The sequence below is a fragment of the Columba livia genome, chromosome 30, assembly GCF_036013475.1.
Source record: "Columba livia isolate bColLiv1 breed racing homer chromosome 30, bColLiv1.pat.W.v2, whole genome shotgun sequence".
Taxonomy (NCBI): domain Eukaryota; kingdom Metazoa; phylum Chordata; class Aves; order Columbiformes; family Columbidae; genus Columba; species Columba livia.
This window is the reverse complement of record NC_088631.1, coordinates 1,084,748-1,109,825: the sequence shown is the minus strand read 5'-3', so window position 1 is coordinate 1,109,825 and position 25,078 is coordinate 1,084,748. Positions and strand designations below refer to the sequence as shown.

Here is a 25,078-nt window from a genome sequence, read left to right as displayed (position 1 = left end):
TAGATAGACAATATTGTGGTAGATATGATTTAGATATAAATTTAGATATAATTTTTACGTAGATCACCTATAGGTAGATAAATCATCCTTAGGTAGATAAATCATCCTTAGATAAATCATCCTTAGGTAGATAAATCATCCTTAGGTAGATAAATCGATAACTTAGACGGATCATTTTTAGGTAGATAACCTAAAGCACACGTAGCCCGTCTTAAGCTTATGAAACGCAGCTATTAATTAGAGAAAACACGCAGCTATTAATTAAAGACCACTCTATATTGTGCGAGAGCCTCGTTAGTCACCAGTCCCGAGTGATACAGGGGAAAAGTGAGGAAGAAAACGTTTCTCATCGCGGGCTCATCGATTTGCTTTGGGCCTCCAGCGCTAATAAAACCTCAAGGCCTTAACCCTGACATCACTCAGTCTTAAACTCCCGCTTAAATTGTTGCTGGTACTGGTCTAAACCCAACACCGACCGCTACCAGCGCAGATTTGGAGTTTTGGACGTCGGGTTTTAACCATTCGGGGCTCGGCGCTGGTTTTACTAAGCCCGGTACTAAAGGGATGCTCTCGCCTAACAACGCGAGCGAAGGGCCGGTACCTTGTGGGATACATTGCCATAGGATTTTGCCCCAGAAGCCGATGCGCGGTCAGAGGTCGCCTGGCTTGTCCATCGATCTCCTGCGGGCGCAGGCACAGCTGCCTTCGGGTGCCGGGCCTGCTGGGGACAACGGAGGACGGGTGTCACGGACAGTGCGGGCCCGTGGACCAGGGGCCGAGCACCGGGCGCCGGCGGCACCGCGGGAAGCGGCACCAGTGGGGAAGGTTTAGTGCCGGTGGGTTTTGGCTTTCAGGGCAAGTTCCTGCCTGAAATTCAGCCGTTAAGGTCAGGTTGGAAAAATGGGGGGGGGGGGGGGGCGCAAAAAATGGGGAGGGGCAAAAAGGGGGGGGGATGGGGGAGGGAAAGGGGGGACACAAAAAAGGGGGGGACACAAAAAAGGGGGGGACACAGAAGGGGGGGGACACAGAAAGGGGGGGGGGACACAAAAAGGGGGGGGGGGACACAAAAAGGGGGGGGACACAAAAAGGGGGGGGACACAAAAAGGGGGGGGACACAGAAGGGGGGGGGACACACACAAAAAGGCGGGGGACACACAAAAGGGGGGGGACACACAGAAAGGGGGGGGGGACACACAAAAAGGGGGGGGGACACACAAAAAGGGGGGGGACACACAAAAGGGGGGGGGACACACAATAAAGTGGGGGAACACGACACAATAAAGGGGGGGCAAAAAAGGGGGGAGAGGCAAAAAAGGGGGGGGACAGGGGAGGGAAAGGGGGTGGAGCAACAAAGGGGGGGACACAAAAAAGGGGGGGACACACAAAAAGGGGGGGACACACAAAAAAAGGCGGGAGAGACACACAAAAGGGGGGGACACACAGAAAGGGGGGGGACACACAAAAGGGGGGAAATAAAGTGGGGGGACACGACACAATAAAGGGGGGGCAAAAAAGTGGGGGGGGCAAAAAATGGGGGAGAGGCAAAAAAGGGGGGGGGAAAGGGGAGGGAAAGGGGGTGGAGCAACAAAGGGGGGGACACAAAAAAGGGGGGGGACACAAAAAAGGGGGGGGACACAGAAAGGGGGGGGACACAGAAAGGGGGGGGACACAGAAAGGGGGGGGACACAGAAAGGGGGGGGGGACACACAGAAAGGGGGGGGGACACACAGAAAGGGGGGGGACACACAATAAAGTGGGGGGGGACACACAACAAAGGGGGGGGGGGGACACACAATAAAGGGGGGGCAAAAAAGTGGGGGGGCAAAAAATGGAGGAGAGGCAAAAAAGGGGGGGGGCAGGGGAGGAAAAGGGGGTGGAGCAACAAAGGGGGGGACACAAAAAAGGGGGGGGACACACAGAAAGGGGGGGGACACAACACAAAAAAGGGCGGGGGACACACAAAAAGGGGGGGACACACAATAAAGTGGGGGGGACACACAATAAAGTGGGGGGACACGACACAATAAAGGGGGGGCAAAAAAGTGGGGGGGTGGCAAAAAATGGGGGAGAGGCAAAAAGGGGGGGAACAGGGGAGGGAAAGGGGGTGGAGCAACAAAAGGGGGGCACAAAAAAGGGGGGACACAGAAAATGGGGGGGACACAGAAAGGTGGGAACACACAAAAAGGGGGGACACACACAAAAAGGGGGAGAAAAAAGGGGGGGACACACACAATAAAGGGGGGATGACGCAAAAAGGGGGGGGCAAAAAATGGGGGGGGGACAGGGGAGGGAAAGGGGATGGGGCAACAAAGGGGGGGGCACAAAAAAGGGGGACACACACAATAAAAGGGGGGGACAGAAAAAGGGGGGAGGAAAAAAAGGGGGACACACACAATAAAGGGGGGGACACACATAAAAAAGGGGGGCAAAAAGGGGGCGACCAAAAGGGGGGAAACGGGGGAGGGGCAACAAAGGGGGGACACAAAAAAGGGGGGACACAAAAAAAGGGGGGGGAACAGAAAAAGGGGGGGAACAAAAAAGGGGGGGAACAAAAAAGGGGGGGAACAAAAAAAGGGGGGAACAAAAAAAGGGGGGGGGACAAAAAAGGGGGGGAACAAAAAAGGGGGGGAACAAAAAAGGGGGGGAACAAAAAAGGGGGGGAACAAAAAAGGGGGGGACACAAAAAAAGGGGGGGACACAAAAAAAGGGGGGACACAAAAGGGGGGGACAAAAAAAGGGGGGACAAAAAAGGGGGGACAAAAAAGGGGGGGACAAAAAAGGGGGGGGACAAAAAAGGGGGGGGACAAAAAAGGGGGGGGACAAAAAAGGGGGGGGGACACAAAAGGGGGGGACACACACAATAAAAGTGGGGGGACACACACAATAAAAGGGGGGGGACACACACAATAAAGGGGGGGGCAAAAAGGGGGGGTGGGGTCATAAGGGGGGCAAAAAGGAGGGGAGGGGGCATAAAGGGGGGGGCAAAAAACAGGGGGGGAGGGCAGAAAGGGGAGGGGGCGGGGCCAAAACGGGGGGGGGGTGGGGCCAAAAATGGGGAGGGGGCAAACCCCACCCATCCAGAACATCTCAATGAAACCTCAGCCCACATGGCCCTCGATGGGGGTGCCGCTGAGCCCCAATTTCGGCAAGAAACGCCCCGTTCCGCGCGCGGAACTCGAGGCCGGAGCTCAAGGTCCGTCCACAACAGTACGTTCTTACCGGAACAGTCCGACACCCCACGGAGGTGAAAGCGCCGCAAACCCGCGGCTCCTTCACCCCGTTCAGAAAAGGTGATTTCAGCCAACGATGGAATGTTAAGCCAGGCTTAAGGGTTGAGCCAGGCTTAAGGGCTGAGCCAGGCTTAAGGGCTGAGCCAGGCTTAAGGGCTGAGCCAGGCTTAAGGGTTGAGCCAGGCTTAAGGGCTGAGCCAGGCTTAAGGGTTGAGCCAGGCTTAAGGGCTGAGCCAGGCTTAAGGGCTGAGCCAGGCTTAAGGGTTGAGCCAGGCTTAAGCGTTGAATTGCCATCCAGCGGGATCAAGAGGTGTCCCCAGTACAAGCGATGAGGGATGTGAATTTGAGGTCCCACCAACACCCTCCGGCATCATCCAAACCCAGAGGGTCGCGGTGGAGCAGGTTGGTCACCCTGGAACCCACGGAGCAGATGTTCTGCAGCCCATGGAGACCCACGGTGGAGAAGATGTCCACCTTGAAGCCCGCGGTGAAGACCATGGTGGAGCAGACGCCCTTTCACCCCATGGAGATCCATGGTGAAGCGAACATCCACTCTGCAGCCCATGGTGAAGAACGTGGTGGAAGAGATGTCCCTGCAGCCCATGGAGATCAATGGTGGAGACGTCCACCCTGAAGACCATGGTGGAGCCGACATCCACCCTGAAGCCCATGGAGGTCCATAGTGGAGCAAACATCCACACTGCAGCCCATGGTGAAGAACGTGGTGGAAAAGATGTCCCTGCAGCCCATGGAGATCCATGGTGGAGCAGATGTCCTTTCACCCCATGGAGATCCATGGTGAAGATCACATCCATCCTGAAGCCCATGGAGGTTCATGGTGGACCAATCATCCACTCTGCAGCTCACGGTGAAGAACACGGTGGAACATCCTTTCACCCCATGGAGACCCATGGTGGAGCAGACGTCCATCCTGAAGCCCATGGAGGTCCATAGTGGAGCAAACATCCACACTGCAGCCCATGGTGAAGAACGTGGTGGAAGAGATGTCCCTGCAGCCCATGGAGATCCATGGTGGAGACGTCCACCCTGAAGCCCATGGTGAAGATCATGGTGGAGCCAACGTCCACCCTGAAGCCCATGGAGGTCCATAGTGGAGCAAACATCCACACTGCAGCCCATGGTGAAGAACGTGGTGGAAGAGATGTCCCTGCAGCCCATGGAGATCCATGGTGGAGAAGATGTCCACCTTGAAGCCCATGGTGAAGACCATGGTGGAGCAGATGCCCTTTCACCCCACACAAGTCCATAGTGGACCAAACATCCACTCCTCCGCCCATGGTGAAGAATGTGGTGGAAGAGATGTCCCTGCAGCCCATGGAGATCCATGGTGGAGACGTCCACCCTGAAGCCCATGGTGAAGCCCATGGTGGAGCCAACGTCCACCCTGAAGCCCATGGAGGTCCATAGTGGAGCAAACATCCACACTGCAGCCCATGGTGAAGAACGTGATGGAAGAGATGTCCCTGCAGCCCATGGAGATCCATGGTGGAGAAGATGTCCACCCTGAAGCCCATGGTGAAGATCACATCCATCCTGAAGCCCAAAGCCCATGGAGGTTCATGGTGGACCAAGCATCCACTCTGCAGCTCACGGTGAAGAACACGGTGGAACATCCTTTCACCCCATGGAGACCCATGGTGGAGACGTCCACCCTGAAGCCCATGGTGAACACCATGGTGGAGTAAAAGCCCTTTCACCCCATGGAGATCCATGGTGGAGACGTCCACCCTGAAGCCCATGGTGAAGATCACACCCATCCTGAAGCCCACAGAGGTCCATAGTGGAACAAACATCCACTCTGCAGCCTGTGGTGAAGACCACAGTGGAAGAGATGTTCCTGTAGCCCATGGAGATCCACGGTGGAGAAGGTGTCCATCCTGAAAGCCCATGGAGGTCCACAATGGAGCAGATGCCCACCCTGCAGCCCATGGTGGAGCACATGTCCCTGCACCCATGAAGGTCCATGATGGAGCACATGTCCCTGCACCCATGAAGGTCCATGATGGAGCACATGTCCCTGCACCCATGAAGGTCCATGACGGAGCACATGTCCCTGCACCCATGAAGGTCCATGATGGAGCACATGTCCCTGCACCCATGAAGGTCCATGATGGAGCACATGTCCCTGCACCCATGAAGGTCCATGATGGAGCACATGTCCCTGCACCCATGAAGGTCCATGATGGAGCACATGTCCCTGCACCCATGAAGGTCCATGACGGAGCACATGTCCCTGCACCCATGAAGGTCCACGATGGAGCACATGTCCCTGCACCCATGAAGGTCCATGATGGAGCACATGTCCCTGCACCCATGAAGGTCCATGATGGAGCACATGTCCCTGCACCCATGAAGGTCCACGATGGAGCACATGTCCCTGCACCCATGAAGGTCCACGATGGAGCACATGTCCCTGCACCCATGAAGTCCATGATGGAGCACATGTCCCTGCACCCATGAAGGTCCATGACGGAGCACATGTCCCTGCACCCATGAAGTCCATGACGGAGCACATGTCCCCATGGAGATCCATGGTGGAGCAGATGTCCACCGTGCAACCCACGGCTCCATTTTCGCTGCCGGAATCGTCTCCCTCGGGAGAGTGGATTTAAATCCATCATCTAACGAAGCATCAGGACCATCAAGTTGGATCCAGCGTTAACGAAGCCGGAGGTTCGTTTAACCCCATCGGTAAATCCGGTCAATCCACGGATGCATTCGCTGCGGCTCGTACGGGACCGAACTCAATCCAAAGCGCCCGAGATAACGAGCGCAGCTCTAATTAATTAATTCCTGTGGTCCCTCCGCTGACCCCCAAAAGAGCCGTTTCTGCCCCGAAATGCCGGCGATAAAGATAAATCCCACTTGTGGGCAAAGGACTAAAACTGAGAAGAATTACCTGAAATGGGAGTCGATCCTTTGGGTTCTTCACCAGCTCGACCCTCTGACCTTCATTTTTGACGCGACTATCCAAAGAAAGATCTGGAAGGACAAGAAACACCCGTTAATCCAGAATTATGGCCCAAAAACCTCTTTCCAGCCCAGAAAGTCCTTCCCAGTTTAAGCCGGTTCCAAGGCCTGGGTTTAACGCAGGTTTAAGTGTTTCAAAGCCCGGCTTAGCGCCTTGACGTCTGGAGGCCAGAGCGGCGATCGATCCGTTGTTCCCGCTTTGGATTTTCAAGGAAATCGCCCAAATTGCCCAAAATCACCGAAAATTTAAGCTTGTAGGAAGACAATTGTAACCACAAACGACGTCTTTTTAATATCAGCGTCAATTACCGTCGTTTGCGCTCGTTAAATACCCACTAAATACCTGTTAAATCCTCCAAAACCAGCTCCTCATGTATTAGAGCCAATAAATTAATTAAACCAATTAAAAAACCACTTTAATTTCATTTTCAGGGATACGGAAGATGCGACATTTTGCCCCCTACGAAAGGAATTCAGCATGTCCAGAAAGAGGCCAGAGAAGGCTCAGCTTAACAGCTCTGACTAACTTTAAGCTCAGCTTAAACTTTAAGCTCAGCTTAAACTTTACGCATTTGTAGGAAAGCAAAATAGTGACTCTTCCTCCACCACAAGCTCCTGGGCTTATCTTGAGTTTCTTAATCCACAGAGGGGTCAATAACCTCCTTTAAGCTCGGTTTTAAGAGGCAACGCTTAAACCTAAGCTCCTGACAGATGCCTCAGCGTATCTGATCGATTACCAGGCTTAAAACTGACAGCTAAAAGGCAATTTCCTGCTAAAAATGTCAGGATTATCACTCTATATTCAGATGCGGAGTCTAAAATCACCTCAGCTTTAAGCTGGGCTTATCAATGATTCTCCTTGGAAAAGCTGTTTTGCCTCGTTTTCCTACCTACAAAAATCTATAGAAGTGTTGAATTTTGGGATGGGACGCGTGTTTTAGGCTCCGAAGCTTTAGTCTCGGTTTAGCGGTGACTCCCGCCCCCGTTCTTTGTGTGTTTTCACCATCCGCATGATTCGGGGCTCCTAAAACAGCCGCTTTTCCCGCCAAATCCCGACGGGGAGCCCAGGAATGGAGAACAAGCCAAGATCATCGCAAAACCAAGTGGGAAAAAGCCAAAGGAAACCAGAAACGTTTGCAAACTGGGCAAAACGCGGCGTCCTCAAGCGATTAAATCCAACCTGGGATTAAAACCAAACCAACTGAAAACCCGGAGGATGGTTAAACCGGTTCAAAGCAAAACCGTTTGATCAGAGAACATCAAACCACATTTAAGAGCTCAAAGTCATCCCGGGTCACGTTAAGACGATTTGTTAAGCAAAGATCTATTCTCACAACCTTCCGCTCGTTTTTACACCGTCTAAAAATAAGATAGTCCCCAAAAGATGGTTTGAACACCCGTCCTGGGCAAAATTCAACCGCTCGGAACTTTCAAAGTGGCGTCGGGGACACCCGAAAGCTTCGGAAATTCATCTTTTTCAGGGCGGGGGTTCTGCAAACACCTGGAATTTTCCATTCTGTGGCAAAATGCAAACCCCCCTACCACCCCTTGATATGGAAGGAGTAGACACATCTCCCTCTCCCTCTGCAGCTTCGTTTGACCGCAGAGCCCTTGGTCAATGTCGTTAAGAGAGAGGAGAAGGGAGCACCGAGGCACCAAGGAGCCACTGGGCACCCACAGCCAGTGTGGGGGATGTTTGGGACCCTCAGGGGCACCCACAGCCAGTGTGGGGGATGTTTGGAACCCTCAGGGGCACCCACAGCCAGTGTGGGGAATGTTTGGGACCCTCAGGGGCACCCACAACCAATGTGGGGGTGTTTGGAATCCTCAGGGGCACCCACAGCCAGTGTAGGGGATGTTTGGCCAAATGCCGGGTCCTGCACTTTGGCCACAACACCCCCTGCAGCGCTCCGGGCTGGGCACAGAGTGGCCAAAAGGGACCTGGGGGGACTAATGGCCAGGAAGCTCAACAGGAGCCACCAGCGTGGCCAAGAAGGCCAATGGTGTCCTGTCCTGGATCCAAACGGCGTAGTCGGCAGGACAAGGGCAGTGATGCTTCCCCTGTGCTCTGCACTGGGGAGGCCACACCTGGAGTGTTGTGGTCAGTTCTGGGCCCCTCAGCTCAGGAAAGAGATTGAAGTGCTGGAGCGGGTCCAGAGAAGAGCAACAAGACTGGGGAAGGGACTGAACACAAGCCCCATGGGGAGAGGCTGAGGGAGCTGGGCTTGGTTAGGCTGGAGAAGAGGAGGCTTAGAGCTGAGCTCAGCACTCTCCAGAACTACCTGAAGGGCAGTTCTAGCCAGGTGGGGATTGGTCTCTTCTCCCAGGCATCAGCAATAGGACAAGGGGCCATGGGCTTAAACTCTACCAGGGGAAATTTAGGCTGGATATTATAAAGAAATTCTTTACAGAGAGAGTGGTCAGGCATTGGAATGGCTGCCCAGGGAGGTGCTGGACTCGCTGTCCCTGGAGGTTTTTAAACTGAGATTGGACATGGCGCTTAGTGCCATGATCTAGTGAACGGACTAGAGTTGGACCAAGGGTTGGACTCGATGATCTCTGAGGGCTTTTCCAACCCAGTCCATTCTGGGATTCTGTGATTCTTTTTTTTTTTTGGGACCCTCAGGGGCACCCACAGCCAGTGTGGGGGATGTTTGGAACCCCCAGGGGCACCCACAGCCAGTGTGGGGGATGTTTGGGACCCTCAGGGGCACCCAGAGCCAGTGTGGGGGATGTTTGGGACCCTCAGGGGCACCCACAACCAGTGTGGGGGATGTTTGGAACCCCCAGGGGCACCCACAGCCAGTGTGGGGGATGTTTGGGACCCTCAGGGGCACCCACAGCCAGTGTGGGGGATGTTTGGGACCCTCAGGGGCACCCACAACCAGTGTGGGGGATGTTTGGAACCCTCAGGGGCACCCACAGCCGGTGTGGGGGATGTTTGGAACCCTCAGGGGCACCCACAACCAGTGTGGGGGATGTTTGGAACCCTCAGGGGCACCCACAACCAGTGTGGGGGATGTTTGGGACCCCAGGGGCACCCACAACCAGTGTGGGGGATGTTTGGAACCCCAGGGGCACCCACAACCAGTGTGGGGGATGTTTGGGACCCTCAGGGGCACCCACAGCCAGTGTGGGGGATGTTTGGAACCCTCAGGGCACCCACAGCCAGTGTGGGGGATGTTTGGGACCCCAGGGGCACCCACAGCCAGTGTGGGGGATGTTTGGAACCCTCAGGGGCACCCACAACCAGTGTGGGGGATGTTTGGAACCCTCAGGGCACCCACAGCCAGTGTGGGGGATGTTTGGGACCCCAGGGGCACCCACAACCAGTGTGGGGGATGTTTGGGACCCCAGGGGCACCCACAACCAGTGTGGGGGATGTTTGGAACCCCAGGGGCACCCACAACCAGTGTGGGGGATGCTTGGGACCCTCAGGGGCACCCACAGCCAGTGTGGGGGATGTTTGGGACCCTCAGGGGCACCCACAGCCAGTGTGGGGGATGTTTGGGACCCTCAGGGGCACCCACAACCAGTGTGGGGGATGCTTGGGACCCTCAGGGGCACCCACAGCCAGTGTGGGGGATGTTTGGGACCCTCAGGGGCACCCACAGCCGGTGTGGGGGATGTTTGGAACCCTCAGGGCACCCACAGCCAGTGTGGGGGATGTTTGGGACCCTCAAGGCACCCACAGCCAGTGTGGGGGATGTTTGGAACCCTCAGGGCACCCACAGCCAGTGTGGGGGATGTTTGGGACCCTCAAGGCACCCACAGCCAGTGTGGGGGATGTTTGGAACCCTCAGGGCACCCACAACCAGTGTGGGGGATGTTTGGGACCCTCAGGGCACCCACAGCCAGTGTGGGGGATGTTTGGAACCCTCAGGGGCACCCACAGCCGGTGTGGGGGATGTTTGGAACCCTCAGGGGCACCCACAACCAGTGTGGGGGATGTTTGGAACCCTCAGGGGCACCCACAACCAGTGTGGGGGATGTTTGGGACCCCAGGGGCACCCACAACCAGTGTGGGGGATGTTTGGAACCCCAGGGGCACCCACAACCAGTGTGGGGGATGTTTGGGACCCTCAGGGGCACCCACAGCCAGTGTGGGGGATGTTTGGAACCCTCAGGGCACCCACAACCAGTGTGGGGGATGTTTGGAACCCTCAGGGCACCCACAGCCAGTGTGGGGGATGTTTGGGACCCCAGGGGCACCCACAACCAGTGTGGGGGATGTTTGGAACCCCAGGGGCACCCACAACCAGTGTGGGGGATGTTTGGGACCCTCAGGGGCACCCACAGCCAGTGTGGGGGATGTTTGGAACCCTCAGGGCACCCACAACCAGTGTGGGGGATGTTTGGAACCCTCAGGGCACCCACAGCCAGTGTGGGGGATGTTTGGAACCCTCAGGGGCACCCACAGCCAGTGTGGGGGATGTTTGGGACCCCAGGGGCACCCACAACCAGTGTGGGGGATGTTTGGAACCCCAGGGGCACCCACAGCCAGTGTGGGGGATGTTTGGGACCCTCAGGGGCACCCACAGCCAGTGTGGGGGATGTTTGGAACCCCAGGGGCACCCACAACCAGTGTGGGGGATGCTTGGGACCCTCAGGGCACCCACAGCCAGTGTGGGGGATGTTTGGGACCCTCAGGGCACCCACAGCCAGTGTGGGGGATGTTTGGAACCCTCAGGGGCACCCACAACCAGTATTGGGGGATGTTTGGAACCCTCAGGGGCACCCACAACCAGTGTGGGGGATGTTTGGAACCCTCAGGGCACCCACAGCCAGTGTGGGGGTGCAGAGAAGCCTCTGGAACACCTACAGTCAGACTGACCCGGCTATAGGAACGGGGTTCTCGCCCGGCCCGGCCCCGCGCGCGGATCTCTTGGAGTTACGAGCTGAGCCGCTGCCACCAGGAGCCGCTTGCGCCGCCACGCGTGTGCGTGCACCGACCCCCGCGGGACTGCGAGTGTGTCTACTGCCCGTGCACGTGCTTCCTCACCTGCTCACGAGTGTGTTTTCCTCCCGCGCTTCCACATTCACACGCGTATTTATACGTTCTATGCACATTTGCACGCGTACTTTCCATGCTCAATATGTGTATGAATTAATCCTCGCCTAATCGTGAGTCTATTTTCCTCCCGCGCTTCCACATTCGCACGTGTATTTAAACATTCCATGCTCAATATGAGCACGTGTATGAATTAATCCTCGCCTAATCGTGAGTCTATTGTCCTCCCGTGCTTCCACATTCGCACGTGTATACTTTCCGTGCACATTTGCACATGTACCTTCCATGCTCAATCCATGTATGAATTAATCCTCGCCTAATCGCGAGTGTATTTTCCTCCCGCGCTTCCCCATAAGCACGTGTAACATTCCATGCACATTCGCACGTGTATTTATACTTTCCATGCACATTTGCACGAGTACTTTCCATGCTCAATACACGTATAAATTAATCCTCGCCTAATCACGAGTGTATTTTCCTCCCACGCTTCCACATTCGCACTTGTATTTATACTTTCCATGCTCAATAAGAGCATGTCTATAAATTAATCCTCGCCTAATCACGAGTGTATTTTCCTCCCACGCTTCCACATTCGCATGTGTAATATTCCACGCACATTCGCACGTGTATTTATACTTTCTATGCACATTCGCACGTGTATTTATACTTTCTATGCACATTTGCACGTGTACTTTCCATGCTCAATACACGTGTAAATTAATCCTCGCCTAATCGTGAGTCTATTTTCCTCCTGCGCTTCCACATTTGCACGTGTATTTATACTTTACGTGCACATTTGCACGCGTACCTTCCATGCTCAATACATGTATAAATTAATCCTCGCCTAATCACAAGTGTATTTTCCTCCCGCACTTCCACATTCGCACGTGTATTTAAACTTTCCATGCTCAATATGAGCACGTGTATGAATTAATCCTCGCCTAATCGTGAGTTAATTTTCCTCCCGCGCTTCCACATTCGCACGTGTATACTTTCCGTGCACATTTGCACATGTACCTTCCATGCTCAATACGTGTATGAATTAATCCTCGCCTAATCACGAGTGTATTTTCCTCCCACACCTCCCCATAAGCACGTGTAACATTCCATGCACATTCACACGTGTATTTATACTTTCTATGCACATTTGCACGTGTACTTTCCATGCTCAATACATATATAAATTAATCCTCGCCTAATCGTGAGTCTATTTTCCTCCCGCGCTTCCACATTCACACGTGTATTTAAACTTTCCATGCTCAATACGAGCACGTGTATGAATTAATCCTCGCCTACTCACGAGTGTATTTTCCTCCCGCGCTTCCCCATAAGCACGTGTAATATTCCATGCACATTTGCACGTGTATTTATACTTTCTATGCACATTTGCACGTGTACTTTCCATGCTCAATACATGTATAAATTAATCCTCGCCTAATCGTGAGTGTATTTTCGCCCGCACTTCCCCATAAGCACGTGTAACACTCTGTGCACGTCTGCATGTGTATCTCTCCTTGCAGAACTGCGAGTGTGCAGTTTCTGTACTCAATACGAGTGCGGGTGAATGGGGGTGCACGTCACCCGTGGTACCCCCAGGGGGCAGTGTTGGGTCTTTACTGATGATTTAGATGAGGGGATTGAGACCATCATGGTGGCACCAAGTTGGGAGGGAGCGTGGAGCTGCTGGAAGGCAGGAGGGATCTGGATAGACTGGAGAATGGGCCGATGCCAATGGGATGAAGTTCAACAAGGCCAAGTGGCCACAACACCCCCTGCAGCGCTCCGGGCTGGGCACAGAGTGGCCAAAAGGGACCTGGGGGGACTAATGGCCAGGAAGCTCAACAGGAGCCACCAGTGTGGCCAAGAAGGCCAATGGTGTCCTGTCCTGGATCCAAACGGCGTAGTCGGCAGGACAAGGGCAGTGATGCTTCCCCTGTGCTCTGCATTGGGGAGGCCACACCTGGAGTGTTGTGGTCAGTTCTGGGCCCCTCCGGTCAGGAAAGAGATTGAAGTGCTGGAGCGGGTCCAGAGAAGAGCAACAAGACTGGGGAAGGGACTGAACACAAGACCCATGGGGAGAGGCTGAGGGAGCTGGGCTTGGTTAGGCTGGACAAGAGGCTTAGAGCTGAGCTCAGCACTCTCTAGAACCACCTGAAGGGCAGTCAGAGCCAGGGGGGATTGGGCTCTTCCCCCAGGCACTTCGCAATAGGACAAGGGGGCTTCAACTTAAATTTAGGCTGGGCCCGACCGGGCCCGACCGGGCCCGACCCTGCTTAGCTTCCCAGAGCAGACGGGATGGGGCGTTCTCAGGTTGCTATGGCTGTATATATTATATGTGTATAGATATGTGTTCCCCAAGTATATCTTCATAATATCTGAACTAAAGGGCAGAGCAGAGGGGCAGGAGAACCTCTCTGACCTACTGACCATCCCCTTCTAATGCCCCCAGGTACCATTGGTCTCCCATCCAAGCACTGACCGGGCCCGACCCTGCTTAGCTTCCCACATCAGACGGGATGGGGTGTTCTCAGGGTGCTATGGCTGCATATATTATGTATATGTGTATATATATGTTCCCCAAGTATATCCTGATAGTATCTGAACTAAAGGGCAGAGCAGAGGGGCAGGAGAACCTCTCTGACCTACTGACCACCCCCTTCTAACCCCCCCAGGTCCCATTGGCTTCCTGGCCACAAGGGCCAGTGCTGGCTCATGGTCCCCCTGCTGTCCCCAGGACCCCCAGCTCCCTTTCCCCTACGCTGCTCTCCAACAGCTCATTCCCCAACTCACACTGCACCCCGGGCTTGTTCCTGCCCACATCAACACTCTACACTTGTTCTGTTTCACTGAATTTCTCCTCTCCAGCCTGTCCAGGTCTCTGATGGCAGCACAGCTCCAGTGTCACCACTGCTCCAGCTTGGTGTCACCAGCAAACTGGGTGACACTCGCTCTATTCCCTCATCCAAATCACTGATGGATATATTGAATAACCCCGCTCCAGCACTGCCCCCGAGGCACTGCACTAGGTACAAGCCTCCAATTGGGGTGTCTCCATGACACCCTCAACCAACCACCCAACCCTCGATGCAAACACGGCGGCACAAACGAGCTGGAATCCTGTAACCCCATAGGGTTCGTACAGCGGATTCTTCCGGCCGGGACGGCGGGGGAGGAGCAGCAAAAGGTCCTTTTTACTTTTATCCCGCGCTCTCACCTTTAATTCTGTTAGAAATAGGATAATAAATCTGATTATCACCCTTTTTCCCAGCGATTCTACAGCAAAAAGAGGCGTTTAAATCAAGGAAAGATGAGACTTTATCCTGCATTGCAACACCTTCCCCAGGTGCCCTAATTAACCCTAATTACACCCAATTCAGCACAAACGATCCCGCTGGGGGTTTGGGAGCAGCACAACATTGGGAATTGTCTCCGTAAATACATCAAAATAACAGCGATGGGTAGTTTAGATCTTTCTTAATTAATTCTTGTCCCCGTTACCGAATTCTTCGTTAACCGGCGATCAAATACGCTAAATATAAGGAATTAATATTGCGCTAAATTTAAGAACATTAAGAATATATTGGTGATCCTGACAAGTCCTGAACACCAGGACTCAAAGGATTAAGTCAACTGATTGAATGGCAAGTGATTTTAATTGATTATTTTGTGATGTTTCTTGCTCTAAGTGGATAATTAGCACCGACATTACAGAGGGGCAGGAGAACCATGAGCCAGCACTGGGCCCTTGTGGCCAGGAAGCCAATGGGACCTGGGGGGGTTAGAAGGGGGTGGTCAGTAGGTCAGAGAGGTTCTCCTGCCCCTCTGCTCTGCCCTTGTAAAAGGTTTAGTTCAGATACTATCAGGATATACTTGGGGAACATATATATATATATAATCTATACAGTGATAGCACCCTGAGATCACCTGATCTCATCTGATCTGGGAAGCTAAGCAGGGTCGGGCCCGGTCAGTGCTTGGATGGGAGACCAGTGGGACCTGGGGGGTTAGAAGGGGTTGGTCAGTAGGTCAGAGAGGTTCTCCTGCCCCTCTACTCTGTAACATTGACAATCTGAGTGCAATTTGTACAAATTTAAGGCACAAATTCCTCGTTTTGAGGCAGAAATCTGTCGTAAACTCCATGTTGGGGACAGAGGTGCCTTCGGGCTCTAATTACAGATCCTCGTTAAGGTGTCGCCAAATTACACTGAACTGGTTCCACCCCTTGGGCGCGGGTGGGCAAGTTGATTTTCAAGGGGGATTGAGCTCTTTAGAGGGGCCGTTTCCAACCATCAGCGGAGCTTCAACTGTCACAACAGGAACCTGAAAATTACACCAAAAAGCTTCATTCTACCAAAAAAAAATCGAGGCTTTGCATACGAAACTCGAGGTGTCGAGTCCCAAAATTTGAGGCATCGCGTCCCAAAATTCCGAGGCGCCGCGTCCCAAAACGCTGACGCATCCCGTCCCAAAATCTGGACGCGCCCCGTCCCCAAAATCCAAGGCGCCGTGTCCCAAAATTGAGGCGACGCATCCCAAATGTCGAGGCGATGCACCCCGTCCCCAAAAGCCCATGCGCCCCATCCCAAAATCCCAATGTGCTGGGTCCCAAAATCTGACGTGGCCCATCCCAAAATTTGAGGCGCCGCATCCCAAAATTTTGATGCCTCCCATCCCAAATTCTGATGTGTCCCGTCCCAAAATTCCAAGGCGACGCGTCCCCAAAATCACGAGGCCTCCCGACCCAAAATTCCGAGGCGCCCCGTTCCCAAAATCCTGATGCCTCCCATTCCCCAAATTCCGAGGCACCGCGTCCCCAAGTTCCAATGCTCCGTGTCCCATCCCAGAATTCCGAGGCGCCGCCTCGCGTCCCAAATCCCGACGCGCAACGTCCCCAAATTTGAGGCGTCCCAAAATTTCGACGCACCTCCCGTCCCAAAATTCAACATCTCCCAACCCAAAGTCCCGAGGGGCCGTGTCCCCAAGTTCCCAAAGCGCTCTGTCCCCAAATCCCGAGGCGCCGCGTCCCCAAAATTCTGAGGCAGCGCATCCCCAAAATTCTGAGGTACCACGTCCCAAAATTCCGACGTGCCCTGTCCCAAAATTCGAGGTGTCCCCAAATTCCGACGCGTCCCCAAAATTCCGAGGTGCCCCGTCCCAAAATCCCGAGGTGCCGTGTCCCAAATTCCGACATGCCGCAACCCAAAATTTCGACACTTCCCATCCCAAAATCCCGAGGCGCCGCGTCCCCAAAATTCCAAGGTGTCCCGTCCCCAAATTTAAGGCATCCCAAAATTCCGATGCCTCCCATCCCCAAATTCCGAGGCACCGCATCCCAAAATTCCAAGGCACCCCGTCCCAAAATTGAGGTGACGTGTCCCAAATTTCGAGGTGACGCGCCCCATCCCCAAAATCCGACACGCCCAGTCCCAAAATCCCGACGCCTCCTGTCCCCAAAATTCCAAGGCACCGCGTCCCCAATTTTTGGATGCGCCCCGTCCCCAAATTCTGAGGTGATGCGTCCCAAAATTCCAAGGCGATGCGCCCCGTCCCCAAAATCCAACGTGCCCAGTCCCAAAATCCCGATGCCTTGCGTCCCAAAATCCGAGGCGCCACCTCCCGAAATTCCGATGCGCCCTGTCCCAAAATTTGAGGTGTCCCGTCCCAAATTTCTGATGTGCCCCATCCCAAAATTTCCAACACGCCCCCATTCTCCAAATCCCGACGCCTCCTGTTCCCAAAATTCCAAGGCGCCGCATCCCCAAATTCCGACGCGACCCGTCCCCAATTTTTGGACGCGCCTCGTCCCCAAATTTCGAGGTGACGCGTCCCAAAATTTCGACGCGCCCCGTCCCCAAATCCCGAGGCGTCCCCAAATTTGGATGCGCCGTGTCCCAAAATCCCGACACTTCCCGTCCCCAAAATCCCAATGCGCCCCATCCCCAAAATTCTGACGCCTCTCGTCCCAATTCCAACACGTCCTGTCCCAAAATTCAAGGTGTCCCAAAACTGACGCCTCCTGTCCCAAAATTTGAGGCGTCACGTCCCCAAATCCCGACACGTCCCCAAATTCCGGGGCACCGCGTCCCAAAATCCCGAGGTTCCGAGGCGCAAAATACCAAGGAGCCCCATCCCAAAATTCCAACGTGCCCTGTCCCCAAATTTGAGGTGCTGCGTCCCAACATTTTGACGCCTCCCGTCCCAAATTCCGACGTGTCCCGTCCCCAAATTCCGAGGCGTCCTGTCCCCAAATTGAGGCAACACGTCCCAAATTTCGAGGCAACACGACCCGTCCCCAAAATCCGAAGCGCCCAGTCCCAAAATCCCAATGCCTCCCGTCCCAAATTCCGAGGCGATGAATCCCATCCCCAAATCCTGATGCGCCCCGTCCCCAAAATTCCGAGGCAATCCATCCCCAAAATTAGAGGCGAGGCGCCCCGTCCCAAAATTTTGACGTCTCCCATCCCAAAATTCCGACGCGTGACCTCCCCAAATATCCGAGGTGACGTGTCCCGTCTCCAAAATCCGACGCGCCCAGTCCCCAAATTTGAGGCGTCCCAAAATTTCAACGTGCCCCATCCCAAAATTTCAATGCCTCCCATCCCCAAAATTCCAACATCTCCCATCCCCAAAATTCCAAGACCATGTGTCCCAAAATCTGACAGGTCCCGTCCCAAAATTCCGATACATCCCATCCCAAAATGAGGCGATGCGTCCTGTCCCTAAAATCCAACGTGCCCAGTCCCAAAATCCCCACATGTTGCGTCCCAAAATTCGAGGCGATGCATCCCCAAAATCCCAAGGCGCCCCGTCCCCAAAATCCAACGTCTCCTGTCCCAAAATTCGAGGGCCCCGTCCCAAAATCCGACGCGTCCCGTCCCAAATTCCGAGGTGCCTCATCCCAAATTTCGAGGCAACGCGCCCCATCCCCAAAACCCGACGCGCCCAGGTGCAAAATCCCGACGCCTCGCGTCCCAAATTCCTGACACGTCCCAAAATCCCAAGGTCTGCCATCCCAAAATTTCAATGCCTCCCGTCCCAAAATGCTGAGGCGCTCCGGCCCCAAATTTCTACGCCTCCCATCCCAAAATTTGAGGCGTCCATCCCAAAATCTCGACGCCTCCCACCCCCAAAATCCCAACGTGCTGTGTCCCAAAATTTGAGGCACCGCATCCTAAAATTTCGACGCCTCCTGTCCCAAATTCCGAGGTGCCGTGTCCCAAAATCCGATTCATCCCGTCCCAAAATCCCGAGGCGCCCCGTCCCGTCCCAAATTTCCGACGCGTCCTATCCCAAAATTCGAGGCACCCTGTCCCAAAATTCTGAGGCGCTCCGTCCCCAAAATCCCGAGTTGCCCCAAAATCCTGATGCATCCCACCCCCAAATTCCAACTTGCCCTGGCCCCAAAATTCCGACGCACCCCGTCCCCAAAATTATGGGGTGATGTGTCCCAAAATTTGAGGTGAGGCACCTCGTCCCAAAATTTTGATGAGTCCTGTCCCAAATTTCGACACCTCCCGTCCCCAAATTGAGGCGACGTGTCCCAAAAATCAAGGTGACGTGCCCCGTCCCCAAAATCCGATGCGCCCCGTCCCCAAAATCCCAACGCGCCCCGTCCCCAAAATTCCCGACCCAACTTCACTGAGTATCTTCTATTTGATCCACCAGCACTAAGTAATTCCAGGCAACTCCATGGGTCTCATTGCCCATCGCTCGGGTCTTATGCAAGAAAAGGGTGTAGGTGCAGACTAAAAGCACCGCGGAGCTTTAAGCTCGGCTTAAAGTTTCAGGAGGTGCAGGTGAGTTGAGAAACTTCTGCCCCAAGGTGATGGTTTTTTCAGGGTTTTTTGCCTCATTTTAATAACTCTTCAGTTCATCAAATTAACATCAAAAGGGTGAGCGGGTGATTAAGAACCAGCTCAAGAAAGGAAGGTGCTTTAGGAACCAGGCTTTGTTAGTTCTGCTCGGCAGTTTAACTTCTACAGGGGGCTTCGCTAGCCCTGCTCGGTGGTTTAACTTCTACACCTGGGTTTGTTAGCCCTGCTCGCTGGTTTAACTTCTACACCCGGCTTTGTTAGTCCTGCTCAGTGGTTTAACTTCTACACCTGGCTTTGTTAGCCCTGCTCGGTGGTTTAACTTCTACACCTGGGTTTGTTAGCCCTGCTCGCTGGTTTAACTTCTACACCCGGCTTTGTTAGTCCTGCTCAGTGGTTTAACTTCTACACCTGGCTTTGTTAGTCCTGCTCAGTGGTTTAACTTCTACACCTGGCTTTGTTAGTCCTGCTCAGTGGTTTAACTTCTACACCTGGCTTTGCTAGTCCTGCTCGGTGGTTTAACTTTTACACTGGGCTTTGTTAGTCCTGCTCAGTGATTTAATACACAGCACATTCTCTAAAAAGGTAGGAAGAATGTCAAAAAAGAGCTACACGACCCAAAACATGAGTCAAAACTTGACACTTCAGGCTGAGATTTCTGCCCCTGTGCTTCATTTAAATAACAATAAATCCCAAATTCTTCCCTCCGCTTTTGCAGGGAAAATGTCTGCAAGTCAAGCTCTTCCTGCAGGGGTTTTAAGTCAAGCCTAAGTCCAAAAGCTCTGCTTAAGCCAAGCACAAGGAGGTAAAACCCATCAGGAGCCCAGTCAATGCTACAAGCGGCTTTTTGGGGGTGTAAGGGGGGGAAAAGAAGGATTTACAAGTTGACTTGAAACTATCGACCGAGATGTTTCCCACCAGCCACGACTCCCATGCGCGGCACAACCGTGTCCACGTCTTGTAGCATATTCCTGGCTTTTTCAGCCCAAACTTGAACTGCCTGATCCTGCAGGACAAGCAAAGCCCGGTGTAGAAGTTAAACCACTGAGCAGGACTAACAAAGCCCGGTGTAGAAGTTAAACCACTGAGCAGGACTAGCAAAGCCCGGTGTAGAAGTTAAACCACTGAGCAGGACTAGCAAAGCCCTGTGTTGAAGTTAAATCAACCAACAGGACTAACAAAGCCTGGTGTAGAAGTTAAACCACCGAGCAGGACTTACAAAGCCCCACGTAGTAGTTAAACCACAGAGCAGGACTTACAAAGCCCTGTGTTGAAGTTAAACCACCCAACAGGACTAACAAAGCCCGGTGTAGAAGTTAAACCACTGAGCAGGACTAATAAAGCCAGGTGTAGAAGTTAAATCACCGAGCAGGACTTACAAAGCCCCACGTAGAAGTTAAAACACAAAGCAGAACTAACAAAGCCCCGTGTAGAAGTTAAATCACCGAGCAGGACTTACAAAGCCTCACGTAGAAGTTAAACGACCGAGCAGGACTAGCAAAGCCCGGTGTAGAAGTTAAACCACCGAGCAGGACTAACAAAGCCAGGTGTAGAAGTTAAACCACTGAGCAGGACTAGCAAAGCCCTGTGTTGAAGTTAAATCAACCAACAGGACTAACAAAGCCTGGTGTAGAAGTTAAACCACCGAGCAGGACTTACACCTGACCCGGTATCTCTTTTGCTTTCACAACAATGAGTTTATAAACCCCCACCGAGGCGAAAACGAGTTATTATTCCAAATTGCTCCACCCGGGGGAGGAATAACCCGAATTGCTGACATGAAGAGCAACGTGAGGATTTGCTTGTTCCCACCTTGATCTCGCCTAACTGATCTCGCCTAAAGTTGGGATTAACAGAGTCGCAGTCGCGCCTCCAGAAAAGGACACAAAGCGACGCTCCCTCTGCACCAATTCCGCCACTTTTTAACCCAAAACTCTTCATTCCTCGCACTTCACCTCCCGTAATTAATCATTTATTATGAACTCCAGGATTATTCTTTAATTAACCCATAACCGGTGGCTCCAAACGCGAATCTCCGGGATAAATCAACTCCAAAGCGCTCTAATAAATTTTCCACGTTATTTTAATTAGCGGCTGTGACATAATAAGTTTCTGAGCTTGTTTTGCTTTCGTATCTCGGTTATTAAAGCCAACGTGCTGGCAGACATTAATTAAATTAAGCCGACGCGATACTGGAAAAGACCATTTAATTGCCGAAGCGCCCAGGTTTGTTTAAACACATAATTACTTAATTACGCGCCGATTCATTTAACATCATTCAGATTGAAGCGCGATGCTCATCACGTTAAAAAAAAGAGCAAAACTGACCTATAAATCTCAGGTTTTAATTTAAATCCAACACCAACCGCTTCGTTAGGCCTCGTTATCCACCAGCGCTAACGAGGGCCCGAGCGACCCGAGCGCAACTTGACCCTTTATCAAGCAAATCAATGGGGTTGATATTCTCATCGCTGCGGTAGAATCTTGCGAAGCCTAATTAGGCTTGAAACGCGTTAGAATAACGACTCAATTAACGAATATCAGCGATCGGGATCGATCAAGGAGACAAAAGCCGCACGCCATCGGCTCCATCGCTTTCCCAAACGGCGCGTTTTCCAACCCAAAGCATCGAACCACCCGTAAATCACACAAATAATTTGGGGTAAAACCTCCTCCGGTCTCAGAATGTGCAAAGTTTAGCGGGAAAAGCCCCCAAAATATCACAAAATAGGGAGGAAAAGCGGCAAAACCCAAGAGTTTTGGGTCCGCTTGGCCGGTTCCAAGCTGTGAATTCCCATTTCAATCGAGGTATTTTGGGTCCTTTTCCATCCCCTCCAAGCGAAATGTGCATTTGTAGGGGAAAAGTTTAGTCCTGACCCAAGATTTCCATCCATTCCAAGGCAGAAAACAGGAATTTCAACACCAAAAGCTCATCGTGCGGTTGATGCTTTTTGGACAGAAACTCAACGGTGGTTTTACGACATTTTCCCCAAACGCCGCCGAAATTCCTCAAGAAACGGGAGCAGAAACCCCCCCCAGCGTTTGGCTTTGGCTTTTAAACCCAAACCTTTCGGTGTTTCATGAACATCCGACTCTTCTGAGCTGTTTAACACCCATCGGAGGCGGCCGAGCGCTTGTTTGAAGCCAAAATCAGGCGGTTTTACGATGAACGTCGCTTGTTTGGATAACGAACGTCCACCTTTGACGCGGATAAATCTTCTCTCCGTCTTCCAGCGCCGCCAACGCTCCGTTTTGGGGTGAAACGCCGCGTTCTTGGCCGCGCAAGCCGGGGTTTGGGATCCTTGGGCACCCGCTCTCTGCATTGTGTTAATCCCGGCCTAGGCAAGCCAGCCCCGCTGCCGATATCACTCCGAAAGCTCGCGGATTTAGATATTAAAGAGCTTTAAAACACCTATTATTCAATTAGACCCCGCTAAAATGCTCCTGATTGCCTCATAAGCTCATGGATGCTTCGTTTTACTCCCTTTTCACGGCAAAAAGAGCCGGATTGCGACCATAGCGCGGGCGCTACCGGGATAGATTCATTCCCCGCTCCACGTTGAGCCGCGATTCCACCCGGGATTTAACGGGGATGGTGCCCCAACTCAGTTTTTTAGCGTTTTAAGATCATTTGTGAGTTCTAAGCGACTCAAATCCGGTGGATTTCACCCCAGGATTTCGCGTGGGGGGTGCAAAGAACCCGTTGACGTTCCCGGACGGGCTCCAAACGCCGGGAGATAATTACCAAGCCAAGTTGACTTAGGAGGAACCGTTCCAAACGAGCGAGGTGACCTACGGCCCGTTACCAAAGCGCCAAAGATCAAAAAGAGCTTAATTAAAGGTAATTAGCAACGCGAGGGAGACCAACGGCTCGTTTGGCGGGGTGAGATCGCTTCCTACCCGCGCCCGTTTGCAAGCAAAGCGAAGGTGCGTTTACACCAATGACGGGAACTCAGTCACGCTCGGCGTATCGTCAGCGCCAATTATTCCGCTTTCAGTAATTAAGGCGGTTGAGAGGGGATAAAACAAGCAGGAAAGTCGCGTTTTAGTGCTTTAAACCGAGTAACCGCGGGCTCTGCCAAGGGGCAAAGATTAGAGGCCGTGTGGGAACACCGCGTTTATTTACGGCCGCTATCGCGGTTCCTCGAGTTCGGGTGTGCAGAACTCCCGTGTTTTCCTTGACCTCGTGCTTTAAAACACTACGATATCGCATTTAATCCACTTTTTAAACCCAGCTTTAGCTCGCGCAGCCTTAGGTCGAGCACTAGGACGTACGTTTGATTTACAATCGCTTGTATTAGTAACAACCCCACCAAACAAGCGCTCGCGCCGCGGGTCACAACCACCTTTTAAGGTGTAACCCTCAATATTTCGCTTGCCCGAAGCGATTTGGTTCATTTTCTCGCCTAAACCGAACTAAACGTTGCCACGAGACGCTTAAACCGAGCTTAAAGAGATTCGTTTGCCTTAAACCAAGCTCGCAAAGCTCTTTGCGAGCGTTTTGTTGCCCGAACGACCCCAAAACTTCCAACGGGACGAGGCGAATATACAACAATACGCCCCAAAATGAACCAAACGCAGCGAAGCGGCGACCCCCCCCCCCCCCCCGCCCCGCCCGGGGTTGCACAACCCAAAGCTCGTTACCATCGATCGGGTTAATTGTTTGTCATCCAGCCCTATGAGCGCCGCCTGGTATTTGTTTTTCAAGCCACGCTGGTAGGGGAAGCCGCCAAATGTGCCCAGAGGATAACGGCGCTTCAATGGGGAAAAGTCCTGCAAAGAGAGCGGCGAAACTTCACCGGTAATTAGAATAAAAGCCGTTAACGGGGTTTTATAAAGCTCAGCGTAAAAACCAACTGATAAAAAGGATGTAAGGATGAGGATGGAGGCGTTAATAACGGTGTGAGTTTATAACCAACAGAGTTTTACTCCCTGCTGTTAATTAGGCGCATAAACGGTTCATCTCCCCCAGCCAAGGCGCGTTCGGCATCTTCGTTTTCACACCACGAGTTAATTAGTGTTAAATAAACGCAGGGACTGAGTGTCCGTGTGAAGCGACGGCCCAAGGGACCCCGATCCTGCGACATTTCAACCCAAAATCCCCCGGGGAAGGAGCAGCCGCCCAGCCCACCCGTGTTTTTCCCCCACTCGAAACCGCCCGAAGAGTTTTGTCACGGCCCCAAATTCTAAACAACTTGTACACAAGTCGGAAACAACGTGGAGAAAAGGGGGAAAAGCACTAAAATGACCCACCGGCCGCGGCGCGGGGGAAGCGAACCCGTTGCGGGGTGAAAAGGGCCCCCCCCCCCCCCCGGGCCGTTAAACGGCGGTGGAACGAGAGGGATGGCGGGAGCGGCGGGGTGGGCCCTCAGGGGAAGTCACGGTGCACCGGGCACCACGCACCACCCCCCCCGGCCCCGCTCGCTGCGTGTCCGCCCCTCAGGCCGAGCGAGCGGCCGCAGGGCCAGGGCGGGGGCGGGCGGCCGAGGCCTAACGGCGCGGCGGGGCCTTCCCCCCCCGCTCGGCGCGCCCACGGCCGCCGTTCCGCAGCCCGGCCGGGGGTCCCGCGGGGTCGGGGGACGCGGGGGGAAGGCGGAGGCGGCGTCACTCACCGCGGGCCGCGGGGCCGCTGCCTCCGCGCAGGAGCCGCCGCTTCCTCCTCCCGGCCGCTGACAAAATGGCGGCGGCAGGAAGTGCCCCCGCGCCGCCCGCCCCGCCCCGCCCCGCGCAGCGCACTCTGCGGAGCGGCGCGCCAATGGCGTAACCCGGCCCGCACCGCTGCGATTCAACAGCGGCCTTACGTTAAAGGCGTAGCGGGTTACGGAGCCCGCCCCACCAGCGCATTCCCATCGTACGCAAAGGACGCAGCGTAGCCCCGGCTTTACGCAAACGGCGTAACCCGGAGAGCACAGGCGGGAGGGCGCTCCCCGCTCTCTTCCCGGACGCTCCGCGTACCGAGCGACCCCCCCCCCCACCCGCCGCCCGCGCAGCGCCCGGTACCGGCCGTGGGGCCGCGCGTCCCCCCGCCGAACAGC

General features: G+C 53.8%; 2 protein-coding genes across 2 annotated transcripts in view; both read right to left on the bottom strand.

Moving 5' to 3' along the window:
- BRD4 (bromodomain containing 4) overlaps positions 1-24,790 on the bottom strand; it is a 75,569-nt gene extending 50,779 nt beyond the window's left edge. Inside the window, 3 exon segments of the mRNA XM_065043947.1 lie at positions 602-718; positions 6,151-6,233; positions 24,656-24,790. Of these exon segments, the coding sequence (XP_064900019.1) occupies positions 602-621 (20 nt within the window). The 5' untranslated portion in view covers positions 622-718; positions 6,151-6,233; positions 24,656-24,790.
- Positions 2,881-6,144, bottom strand: LOC135576764 (uncharacterized). Its single transcript, XM_065043954.1, has 2 exons — positions 4,635-6,144; positions 2,881-4,437 (listed from the first exon to the last, which is right to left on the bottom strand). Exons 1-2 carry the CDS (start codon positions 5,870-5,872, stop codon positions 3,840-3,842), a joined length of 1,836 nt encoding a protein of 611 aa, XP_064900026.1. The 5' UTR covers positions 5,873-6,144; the 3' UTR covers positions 2,881-3,839.
- Positions 24,791-25,078: the final 288 nt, after the last annotated feature.